Below are 13,116 nucleotides of genomic sequence, written 5' to 3' on the forward strand. Positions count from 1 at the left end.
TAAGTAACTCATGCAAAGTCGGACCAAATGTCAGACTCACCAAGACGACTTTCTGTTGCTCCATTAGTGAATACGGCAGAAGCACCAGGCTGCTGAATACGGGCGTGAAATCCTGATGTTTTCAGAGACTTTTCCTGCAGCGCCACCTTCAGGAAAAATGTCCTCTTGTACGTGACGAGCTCATAACTCTACTGGGCAGGTGGAAGCAGAAACCTGTCGCCACCTGCACGTTGTTGCTCTCCTTAATGTTGAGAAGTGTGGAAGCAAAGTTCAAAACGAGCTTCCACAAACACACTGTACATGTTGGTTATGATGTGACGACATCACAAGTCAGAGTAAGAACAGTGGTTAGGGGTCAGACGGACTAGTGACTAGATGAGTCTCCGTGTTCACTGTGAGGACGTTTAATGTCCCCGACAACCTCTGCAGCCTCATTTAGACACTTGTTAGCAACCGCTAACCGTTTTTAACACATGAAGAGCTTTATAATTAAACTGTGGGACATTTAATGATGAATACACGTGTAAATATCTAAACACACACCTTATTTCACACATTTAACTGAAAACACATTCATTAAACACTACAGACTCTGCCGCTCTATTGTCGAAAATCAAACATGCACCAGGTGGACAAAAAGTCCTTGAGGGAAGTAGCATCGTGCTCCCGCAGCAATCAGAGTTGAAAAGCAGAAAATAGTAGTAAATGTGGCCGTGAAGTAAATATTTCATGTTGAATTTCTATTAAAGTCCAGTCACCGATCGTTTCCCCTCCGTCAGTGTGGTGTGTGAGGTCCAGCAGCAGACAGCAAGTTACCACCTTCTTCTTCGTTCAGTGTTAACATGAATTCAATGAGCGCAGTAATGCTCCCACAGGGTTACAATACATTTATTGTCATTTTTTAAATCACATGAGAATGTTTGAGTCTTTTGTGCTCCATCTATTTTAGAAAAAGGAGTGTTGATGATGAGTTCAGGAGACCCACAGCCTGAGGAGTGGAGCTGCTCGGCAGTGTGGAGGTACGGCAGCAGATACTTCTGTATCTTCTGTCAGAGGGCAGCAGGGTGAACAGACTGTGGCTGGGTGGGTGTTGTATTTTAGTTTCCATTTGGGCTCTGTGCAGACGTCTCACTTCACTGACGTCACTGATGCTCTGTAGATGGTCAGTGATGTTCTGGTGGTTTTAATCACCCGCTGAGGAGCCTTCCTGTCCTGGGCCAGTCTGTGAAGTTTCAGAATCTTGCTCCAGAATTTAGCCTTCCTAAGTTTCCGTTGAGCCTTTTCTGTGCTTTTTTAACTGGGTGCTGATGTGTGATGGTAACTCCAAGGAGCCTATAGCTGTTGACCTGCTCCACCTCGGCTCCACTGATGTAGTCAGGACTGTGTGTCTCTGCCGTCTTAAAGCAACAATCAGCTCCTTGGTTGTGCTGACGTTGAGCAGTAGATTGTTCTCTGTGCACCGCTCTGCAACATTGTTGATTTCCTCCCGGCGTGACCTCAGTCAGATCCAATCAGCATATCCTACCCAAAAAGAAAAACAAGATGGAAGCTCAGTGCCAAACTGGAGGCTTCAAAATGGTAGTTCACAAACCAATGGGTGACGTCATGGAGTGTTAAAGATGTCTTCGAGGGAGACTGTCATCAAATCTGCACATGAACCCTTTAAATTCATTGAGCCTTCAGGACAGACTTTACATCCTGAGCTCCTCTGGTCAGGCTTAATCATCAGAATGTTTGTTCTGTTTGAAACCTTCGTATTTTATGGTATGATAAACACTGAAGCCTCTAGAGGGCGCAATTAGAGCCTTCCCCAGCACCATCTCCTCCCAACGCGGCGCGTTCGAGCCCGACCACAGCGGCATCAGATCTCCATCTGCAGACGCCTGCCATCCTTAATGAAGCACTCATCAGGAAAAATCAATCTGTGGGCGCCTCCGGGCCGTCTAATGGAAAAACAAACGTCTCGTCCTTATTGATAATGAGATTCTGTAATTGGAGCTCGAGTTGTTCGGCCGCAGAGACACACAGAGAGGACAGAGTTGACTTGTTTATCTGAAGTTGGTTATGTTCTGTAGTGTTGCTGAGAGACGAATGTGTGCTGCCGTCTCGTATCTGGATAAAAGCTCTGATGAGGAGGCAGCGGCTGAACTCTGGTCTGGACGCAGAGGAATGTCCTACTGGTAATTATGGGTAATCTGCAGGAAAAGTCTGCGTGATGCGATGAAAGTCCATTTCTGTGGCCACCTGGTACTTATCGAAGCAGGTGGAAGTGAACTTCCGGGTCCCGGTCACACCGTGACATTTACTGAACATGCTGGAGCTGTGGCCTTTTACATTCTCCTGAACATGAAGGCAGCTCCTCGTCTGGCCCCGACTTTAAAGGACACTTCCACTGTGAGACGGCTGGCTGCTCATTTCTGTCACCGTTTCCCAGCTGTTGTGTGGTTGAGAGATATTTGGCATTTGTTCTTTAACAAGGTTTTTCTATGGAGGCCCATTTCTGCCAAAAAACAGAACGAAGGATTAAAGAGTTGGTAACGATAAAAAATATAAACACTCAAGTTAAATGAGAACATGAAGACAACATTTACACTTTTTACTCTTTTCATTTTCCTGGCAAAAATAAGTTTCCATATTTTTCTGAGGCGAGTGGACTCTGTAATGCTCTTCTGCACCAAATGCTCCAGCAGAGCCACATGTTGATTGACCTGAACACAGAGCGGTTCATTACCTGTCAGATGTTCCAGATGTTATCAGCAGAGCTGCTGTCTGCTGGCACATTACGTCTTTGTTGTCGACTCAACCAACTGACGTGACATTAATTATGATTATACGAGCGTACAAATAAGTAAACCTGACGAGAAATACATGACAAAAGAAATGTATCCAAACAGCAAAGTCAGTTTTTTTAATGACTTATCCACCTTTTAATTAGGACATTCTGTCACTGACCTCTGCCATGTAGGTTCATCATATACTGTCAGTGCTGGAGTACAATTTAAAGATGTTTTCACTCTTGAATAATGTATAGAGAGTGAATATAGTGAATATGTTGAGACATATTTTACACGTTTATCACATGTGGAGCACCATTTTTCATGTGATGAAGTCATGTACACTCAGGGTGTTCGGTTATCGGGCTGATATCTGTGATTTTTCTGTCAGACTGACGATAAAATGAGCTAATTTGAAAATGTGCTACTTTGGCTCTGGTAGCCAATCAACACTGAATTATCTGAATCTGCAAAGTAATTAGTTACTAAGTGTGTCATATAAATGTAGTGGAGAGGAAGTGTAAAGTAGCAGAAACAGGAAATGCTCAAGTAAAGTACCTAAAAATGAGAACAGTACTTGAGTAAATAGATTTTAATTTGTACTGCACATGAATATCGGTCCCAAATATCAGTTTCCAGTCCGCTTGATTTCTAATAATCAGTGTCAGCCACCTCAGTCGACGCCTAATATATTCACATGTTTATTATCTGCTGATTTCTTTAAGTTGAAGGCCTGTCTGAGCTTCACTCCTGAAACCGTACCTTAATTAAAACTCTAATTAGCTGCTGCATTTCAATCAGTTACCTAAACACACCATCAGTTGGCCTCTTCCTCTTCCTCACCCTCCTCTTCCTCTTCCCCTGCCACAGCTCTCGCTCTTTAAAGTCAAACTTATTTGTAGGTCAGGGCTTTTTTATACGGCTCCCCTTCTGCTTCCCCTGCAAAGCCCAGAACTGCTGCCGAGGCAGAAGTGGAGCTGGTTTGGGGGAAATCTCACAGCGGCCGGCTGTAATCAGCGTCCCCGCTGCCTTGCTGCATCCTCCCCTGTGGATTTATCGGTCTGGAAAAGCTTTGGAACGCCAACATTAGTCACCGGCTGAGATGGAGTCCAGCCCAGAGACCCAGAAATTCAATTCTAGCAATCGGAGCAAAAGCACACCACAACGCCTCGCTTGATCGTGGCTGATATGCTGACCTGAGGTCTGCTTCAGGGCTCTCCGCTCACTGAATTTGATATTTATACCTTCTATATCTGGCTCATCTGAATAAATTGGAAATGGTTAGTGGAATTGGGTTTGTTGAACTCCTGACAGATCTCCGAGGAGCTCCTTTTCGACATAAAGAGGCCTCCTCATCCTGAGCCGACATGGAGCGCTGCTCTTTAACTTCAGTCTGCTCTTTTTATTGCTCTGATATAAAAGCAGGAGCTCTTATATCTGCGCCTGTCGCAGTCTAATAACTCCCAATAAGTGTTTGTTTATGATAACCTGTCTGGTCTATTGCTAGACCTTGTTACAGAGCTGCTTCTGCATATCGGGCGCCGGCATGAATAACAATGGTGAGAGAGAGAGATGCGCTGCATTAACTCGTTTGTCACTGTGTCCACAATATTAATGCCTTTTCTGCAGACTTGATAAAGACTGCTCCCCCAGCGGAGCTCACTTTAATGTGCAGGAGTGCAGTTGTCATCACGTCATAAACAAAGTCGCAGCGGGGCAGCCAGCTGATCCAGGAACAGTGAAACTACAACCTGCATCGGTTCGATCACAGAGAACCGGAGGGAGACGGGAGGATTTCCATAGAAGTCCTTGATTATCTCTCGTTCTTATTCTCTTCATGCTTTTATTCTAGCTTTTTGGATGCAGTAGCAGCTGAGTTGCTCCTCCTCATCCTTTACATGGAAGGAACCGGTGCTCTGATGGCGTCTCGTACTAATCTGTCCTCTGACCTCTAAATCACCGCCCACATGTTTGATTTTTCACTGATTCAAGTACCTTGTTGTTGTGCCATTGACAGCTGTATCAGCTCATGATGCTTTGTCACGTCCCTCTGTGTCTTATAGAGATACAGAAGAGCCTCTTCAGTGTCTGTATGTCTGCATCCAAATATCTGGACTTCACTGCACTTGCAGAGCTGAGGACTTTTGTGGGCTCATTTGCAGGAAGTCTGCGAGCGTTGAGGGCGGTCCAAACCCGCAATCTATCCAGTCCACAAGGGCTCTCAAGTGACTTTCAGAGAATCCGCCTGGAGAGCCGACTTCACCAGACTTCAGATTTTAATTATCCACAGTTCATTGTGATACGGACGCGACGTTGTAGAACAGAACTTATACTTCTACCCAACCATCCACCGAGACCTCCTCCTTATGCTCCTATGTGACGTCACCTGACTTCCTCCTTTGCTTCCGTAATAATTACAACAGCCACTAGAGGTCGCCGCCGAACAACAAACATCAATATGAGTCGTAATAAGCTGCTGTCACAGTCACGTGGTTGTTTTTCAGATGAAGGTGCTGGTAGAACGTGCAGCTGTCGAGTGATACAACCAAAAAGTTTAGTAGTTTTTCTCTTTAATTAAACAGCTCGGACACGGACGATCACACCTGATCTGAAACAAAGTGCCGACTGTGCAGGAATTGATTATTGATTGATTTGATTATTATTGAAATATTTATATTTTCCTGTGTATCTGTGTGAATCACGCAACACAACCTCTGTTTGAATGAGCAAGAACATTCAGCCAAGCTGACGGCAGATGAAACTGTTGAGTGAACAATATTAAAAATGACAATTTGCCAATAACTCATTTGGCTGATTTAATTAAGCAGTTAATGTTTTGCCAAATCAATATGTCTTCATTTAAAATGAATCTGCTGGTTGCAGCTTCTAGATGTTTGAATGTTCCTGTTTTTCTTGTTTCCTATAATTCTGACTTGTTTTTGTTCCAATTAAATCAGCAAATTAAAGTTTTAAAAGTTTCACAAGTTAAAATAATGACAATAAACGTGATTTAGTTGCTGTCGTGTCCATAAGCCACTGTAAGAACTGTGAGCCGTCTCACTGTGGCTCTTACGTTGTGGAGACACGATAAGTTTTCACCTGACGGCAGTAAAACTCTTTTTTAATTGAAACCTTAAAGAAAAAGTAGGTTGCGGGTGTCTTCCTGTATTATAATGTGGACATTTGGCTAACAAGGTGAGAGAGATTTTTCATTTCTCTGTGACTTTGAAGTGGGACCTGCTGTGTCAGCCACATCGTTTTAAATGTGCCGACAGGAAACTACAGGAAACAAGGTCGTTTTAGTGCGAGCGCTGCGGGGCTCCGAGGTGTTGGCGCTCAAACGACTCGGCTGTAAAAGTGAGCGGAAACCTTGAAGCTCCACATCGAGCTTCCTCTGATGATACACTTGTTCTCTGTGAGTGGAATTATGCGGCGAGCTGTATGGAAGTGTAATGGCAATATGTTCACGTCAGGACGGATTGTTATGCTAGAATAGATTTTCTGCTCCGGCGCTGGAGTTTCCTCCCTCCAGCACATGTTGGGTAACTGATGTCTTACAAAGCCCGGCGGAGGCAGATCACCGTGTTTAATAGGACGTAACGTACACTGAGGCCGGGAACACGTTGCTTTGTTTGAGGAGGCTGGAGCACTGTGTGTGTCAGTGTGTGTGATCATAGATCTGTAGGTGTGTGTCTGTCTGTGATGTGTACAACCTCAGTGTTTTATTATTAGACAGGAGTTGAAAACTTGGAAACCAGCGGATGGAAGGTTTCCAGATGCAGCACCTTGCTCAGGGTCTGCATGTTGTTTCAGGAACTAACCTGATTCATGTTAAATATCCAGGTTGGAGAGAGGTTCATCCTCAGAGGAGCACAAGTCATCATCTCCTCCCTGCATGCTGATGGAGAGTCAGGTGAAGCTGCGTAGTCCACAAAACATTTCTGGACACCGAACAAGCTGTTTGGAGCCGCTTGATGTTTTTTCGGGGGTTTCTGGGTTGTTTTTTTACGTTTTTAAAACCAGCTGATAACTTATTCTCAGATGCACAGTAGTCTGGTTTGTCTCAACTCACTTGAATTTCCCAGGGGATGTTATCAACAGGTGCAGACCATAATGCCTCTGGACGCGTCTGGATACAACTTACAACAAATCAGAGTAACGAAACATGCGGCGTAGCGCTGAGCGACAGAATCCTGGTCCATATTTCTGCACCTAGTTTGACTATTAATCCGTGTTTCGTCTGGACAGACCTGCACACTGGAAGCAATTGGATAGACGTGCAACCAATCAGAGCACCGACGTGTGTGATGTGTGGCGGTCACACTCCTCCGTCAGTCGTCGTATCAAACCTGCCCCGTTTTATTTAGATACTTTGTGAATGGTGCGACACAGATCAGTCTGAAATCTGTCTGAATGGTCGGGGCGGCCATGTCAGGGGAACAAAACACGAGCTCGGCAGATCCGTCTGGTTCTGAGGTTAAATATATGTTGGACTTGGAGGCAGGCGGTTAGCCCGGCTCTGTCGATACACATCAACATCAACTCCTTTTAAGTTTTTGAGAAATGGACAGTGTCGGCATCCAGTCACGCTCAGGTCCGTACTGTTTGTTCTCACAGTCATAACGACGTCTGTACTGGAGAATTAAACCTTTACCTTCCTGTGTCCCTCTGCACACGTGTCTGTTAGGTGGTCGTGCTGTAGAGACGTCACATCATCGGGAGGAGAAATACAGATTAGCTTCTGTTTCTCTGTAACAGTTCACGGCTGCAGTGATGGAGTACAGATGGGGAAACCGTTGAGGGAGTGCGCTGTGGTTTTGATGATGTTTCATTTGAAGTTTTGTGATGTGGAGGTAATAGCTGTAGCAGATCTCTGGAGGGAGGACAGTGGTCGTCCAGACGAGGCTGTTAGCTGTTTGCTGAAGGCAGCGGTGCATGGCTGCGGCTGCTGCTGCCGGCTGGTCGGTCATTTCACGCCTGTCTGGGCTTCCTGGAGCGCGCTGTGAAAAGCAGAGTGGATGAAAAACTCTGTCTGGGGAGAACAGGCGCGGCGTGATGTGTTTTCTGTGCCCAGTCGTCAAACCTGCGGTGAAAATTGACAGGAGGAGCCCTGCTTTTTGTGACGCCTGAGTTCCTGTATGTTGCAGTCAGTCAGGCTCATGCTGTGATTGAGCGCCATCATTACACGAGTTAGACTGATACATGGAGGAAACGGTCCGTTTATTGGAAAAGGATGTTATCCATTCTAATTAGATGGCGTCAGGGTGGTTGCAGAGGCCTTCAGGGCTTCAGTGGCAGTCATGAACCCAACAAAGGTCAGCTGATGATGAGCAGAGAAGATAAGAGGAAAGTTTAAGTTAATTTGATATTCCTCCTCAGAATCTCCAGTTCGCCCAGTTGTAATGAAACTGGTGATGCTTATATCAGATTTTTTTTCTCCAGAGCACTTTAAGGACTCTTGTCTGTGCTGGCAGCAGCTGGAAACAGCAGCCGGAGGGCTCAAAAAATGGAACATCTACAATTGACTGACAACTGGGCGAGCTCCCTCTGCTGAGGAGGCTCGTGTGATCCGCTCAAAAGCTCCAGAACAGCTGCGACACCGATCTACTGGTGAGGCTGTTTGGTTGTCGGATCAAGAATGGACTTTCAGCTGGTATTAACAGAACATCTGGACGTCTGATCCATGGACCTTTACATTTACAATCTGTATTAATGAGTGCAGGGCTCAACAGCAGCGGTTGCCACGTTGCTATTTGCGACCAGTTGTGAGCGCTTTGGTTGCTGGTTACTGAATGCAACGCGCACCTCAATATATATTGATATTTGATGCATTAGTGACATTTAAATGCTTTTACAGCTGGAAGATAAACTACATACTTGTGTGAATTGCATACACATGTCATCTGATGGTTTTCTTCACCGGATGAACTTAAAGGAAAGGTCCGTCTTAACTCAATACTCTGATGCCTGCAGATGTTTTGAAAGAGTTCCTGGTCACTCATCTCTCCTCCTGTCCACACCAGCTGTGCACTCATCCTTTTCTAAAAGGATTTCACTGTAGATGAAGAGATTCAGGACACAATCCAGTGTCCTTGTTCTGTTTTAAGATATTTCCTGAACTTCAGCAGGTCAGGAGGTTTTCCTGTGTGTAGCTTTACACTGGTGTTGTGTCACAACAACAAACCTACATGCAGCTACCAGAACGTGAGACATATCAGGTTGCAGCGAGTAACAAATAATGAGTTTATATTAAAAAAAAGTAAAAACCTGCCTCATTTGAGCCTCTCAGACTCTGAGTTTATGAGTCCCTGGACATAAAATTGCGATCACTGGCCTGAAAAGGTCTATTTTTAGCCTTCTGATGAGAAGGAACAACTTCACAGGCTTGCAAGTCCAGAAACACTCGTAACACTTCACTTCAGTCACTTCCAGAAACACCTATTTTTCTACCTTTGTTATGCTGTTATGTGGTTTGTCTGAGCTCATTCCTGTAATTGTATATCGCTGGTTTCGTCCACTCAACACATGCTCGAGCTGTAATTGTCGTCTTTTGCCACGTTTCCTCTGATCTCTTCCCTCTGCAGTTTCCTGTTACCCTCCTGCTGCTGCATCGACCTGCTCCCCTCAGAGAGATCAATATAGTTTAATCTAACATCGTCTAATCTAATCTGAGCGCTGTTTAGTTTCCTGTGTGTCGTCATGGTTCTGATGATGTTGCTTTCCTGTTTTTGTTTTTTGCCGTTTCCTGTCCAGGTGATGGCTCAGCAGGCGACGGCGGGGAGGCGCTACCTGAAGGCGTTCGTTAGCGGCTTCTTCGTTGCCGTTCCCGTCACCGTCACAGTCCTCGATCGATTCGCCTACGTGGCGCGAGTGGAGGGAGCGTCGATGCAGGTGAGATGTTACAGCGCATCCACCAATCAGAGTGAGAGAGAAGTCCTGTGACTGATCTGAGGTCAGCAGGGAGACATGTCTTCATCTCAAACCACTGATAACAAAATGGTCAGATTTTACAGCATCCTGACAACATCAGCGGCAGAGAGAAGAAAGGCTGTGTTTGTATTAAAGCTGAACATCTGGTCATTTTTGAGTCCTCTCTTCCATGAAGCTGCTTCCTTCAGGCTCGTCTGTGTGAGCAGCAACATGTCGGCCGACTGGTCAGAGGAGAAGGAAGGACCACTGCTCACAGAATATATATATTTTATATATATCATCAAATCTAAATGTGCATGATTCTCAGTGAGGTTACACATGTATTTTTAAATTTTTTTTTTGATGACAGAATAACCCGAGCTCCAAACGCTTTTGATTATACGGTTTGGAGACCTGCGTCATCAGGGGCTGGTTTCTAAAAGATCAATAAACGACCTCCAGCTTCTCAAGTCGTCTCTTAACGATAGTCATATGTACATTAAACTAGTTTGGCTTGTGCTCATCATTCTTCCTGTTTAAAGTGGCCGTTATGTGTCCAAAAGTTAAACATGGGTAGAAGTAAAGATATTGTGTTAAAATGTTACTTGGTGGTGAAAGTTAAAGGGTTACTCTGTAGTTTTGTTGAAGAAATGTCAATGAGCAGAGAAAGATCTTCACTGACTGATAAACAAACTAAATAATCAAACTCTTTGTTTTCATGACTGAATAAACTGAATAAACAAACTGAGCTTAAAGGACAAAAACACAGTTTATCCTATTTTACTTTGTTTATATGTGGCGGACCCTGCCACCTTTTCTAGCTTCAAACAGTGTTCTGGGACCTTATTTTCCTGAGAACAGCTGGTTTATTCACTGATGGAGAAAGTTTGTATTATGACCTCATTAATATATAAATAAATATTAAAATTCTGAGTTTGAATTTCTCCAAAACTACAGAATGGCCCTTTAATGTCCCCCATAGGAATATTACATGAGTAAATGTTCATTACTTTGGCTCTGACGCATTCTGCAAAGTAACTAGTAACTATTTATCAATTAAAAGTGTGAAGTGGCAGAAAATGGAAAAACTCAAACTGTACTTAAATACTGTACTTGAGTAAATGTACTTAGTTACATTCCGTCACTGTCTGTTGGTCTGTGGAGTTAGAAAGAAGTGAGCTGACCTCTGTAGCTGCTCCTCGTCTCTGCTGCAGGCTACGTTAGCGGCTACTAGCATAACACAAACTACAGCGAAGTCCTCACAGGCAAGTCTCGCCACTCGGCAGCCATCTTGGCAACGCAGGACCAGGCCCGTGTCTGAATGGGCCGGGGAGAGAGCCAGAACACGACTTCTTCTCTAAATCTAAATGAAAACACAGGCTCAGAAAGCGACTTGGACACGTGGTTAAACCTGTGGCTCCATGTTGGAGAAGACAAACACTCCTTTATTATTATTAAACATTTTGTTCTCAGCCACACAGTAAACCACCTCCTCATCGAGGAGCAGAGATGGAAGAGGAAAAACAAAAAACCCAAATAAGAGCCTGTTGGGTTTTGACCGAGTTGGTTTCCTGTCGTGCAGCGTATCATCCCGACGCGTGTTGCATTATGCATAAAACAATCTGCTCTCTATTTTTAATGAGCATGAATATTAAAGCCGCATGTTGCTCTTTGGTTCATGTTGTATATTCATGTAACTGTGTACGCCGGGTCAGGAAGTCGACCTCGGCGAGGGCTTCTGAAGAGTTTGAGACTCTGATCAGAACTTCTGAAATCATTAAGGAAATGACTGAACAACGAGGAGGAAGCAGGTTCACTAAACGAGACGTTCACACTCTGAATCCTTCAGCCGGAGCTCCGTCACGCAGCTCCCGGCTTCGCTCTGCTTCAGGTTTGAGTCTGTTTCGTCTTTATTGTCTGTCTGGTTCAATAATACGTTGCTGTTATTAAAAGGTAAACACTGGATGACCCCAACAGTAGCGCGCAGCCGTCTGCTGCCGGATGCTATCTTGTTTGCGAGGCATCAAAATATTCCCATGATGCCGTCTGACAGCACATCAGGTGAAAGATCTTGTGATTCTGACACTGCTGCTCACCGTGTGCTCCGTCTGTTATCTCTGTGATATAAACACACTAATGATCAGCGTGTGTCGGTGTGTGTTGGTTCAGACTCCTCCTTCGTGCTGCAAAGTCCCAGAAACAGTTAAAAGTGATAAACTGATGACGTCTCAACAGGTTGAAGAAACATCTGTGTGTCGGTGCTCGTGTTCAGCCCTGATAGCAGCACGGCTCTGGGGACGCCAGTGTTGGTCTGATGGTCCATCACAAGTATCTCCACAGCTATCGGATGGATGATGAGATGATTTTATAGAGGCTTATGAAAAAAACACTTTGATCCAACTTTACATTTAGCAGCATCATCATGTCAAAACTTTAATTTCTCAGAAAAGCTTTGGTGCTGATCTCAGCGTCATGGCCTGAGCTGAGCTGTGTGTTTAGCGGTCATTAGCCATGAATCTGTCTGAGACCTGGACACAGTGGTTCCAGTTTCACCCAGTGGCCACTCGCGGTACTGCAGCAAAAAAAAAAAATCCCCTGCAGCACAAAAAGCCTTTTCCTGTTAGACCGCCATTAAAAAAGAGACAGCGTCTGTAAAACTGTTGACAGGACACCTCCAACTGCAAACAAGATCCTTTATGACTCTTTCTGTTGTGAATTTTTGATCCATGGAGGTTTTATTTTTGTAAAACTTTCCTCAAGCCGAGAAAAGTGATTTAAAAATCTGTCATCGTCACAATGTAAAGTGAATTCTGTCGTCATCTCCAGCCGTAACTGTAACATTTAAGGATCTACAATATAAACCACGATGGTCTGACCTAACTTCCATTTCTGCTGTGATTATTTGATGTACTGTGTTGCTTTGCTAGCGTCTTTGATAGCAACATCCCTGCTAGTTTGGGGTAAACTCAAGCTGTCGTTTTCTTTTTGTCCCTTCAGTCTCCAACAAAACGCTGATGAACGTTGTGTTATAAATGAGCGATGTGAAAGCGTCACACATGCATTTAACAAACATTGTGACTGATTCTATCGTGTAAAATGATTAAATGTCGTTTTGCACTAATTTAAGAAAACAAGGTATCACATGAGGTTAAGAGAAGGTGGGTTAAGTTACATTTAGACTGAACCAGGCTTGTTGTTTCTTCCTTTCTGGTGTTTGTGCTAAGCGAGCTGGCTGCTGAGCGTGGCATCAGTCTCTTCTCATCGAACTCTGGACCGAACTTCAGAGTGTAGCAATAACAAGTTGTAAGCAAAATAAAATAGTTTGACAGATTCGGAGATGCGCCCATCGTCACACGTCACGGTGACGTCGTTCTGAAGACGATGTCAGCGTTTCCTCAAAGTCAGACGGGTTGATTGTTTAGAGACGTTTCAG

At 44.5% G+C, this 13,116-nt stretch overlaps 1 protein-coding gene across 1 annotated transcript in view; it reads left to right on the top strand.

The window, feature by feature from the left end:
- immp2l (inner mitochondrial membrane peptidase subunit 2) overlaps window positions 1-13,116 on the top strand; it is a 123,864-nt gene that overhangs the window by 3,560 nt on the left and 107,188 nt on the right. The window contains exon 2 of the mRNA XM_073471527.1: window positions 9,528-9,665. Within this exon, the coding sequence (XP_073327628.1) occupies window positions 9,531-9,665 (135 nt within the window). The 5' untranslated portion in view covers window positions 9,528-9,530. The remainder of the gene's footprint in view (window positions 1-9,527; window positions 9,666-13,116) is intronic.

This window comes from Pagrus major, chromosome 8 (genome assembly GCF_040436345.1).
Source record: "Pagrus major chromosome 8, Pma_NU_1.0".
Taxonomy (NCBI): Eukaryota; Metazoa; Chordata; class Actinopteri; order Spariformes; family Sparidae; genus Pagrus; species Pagrus major.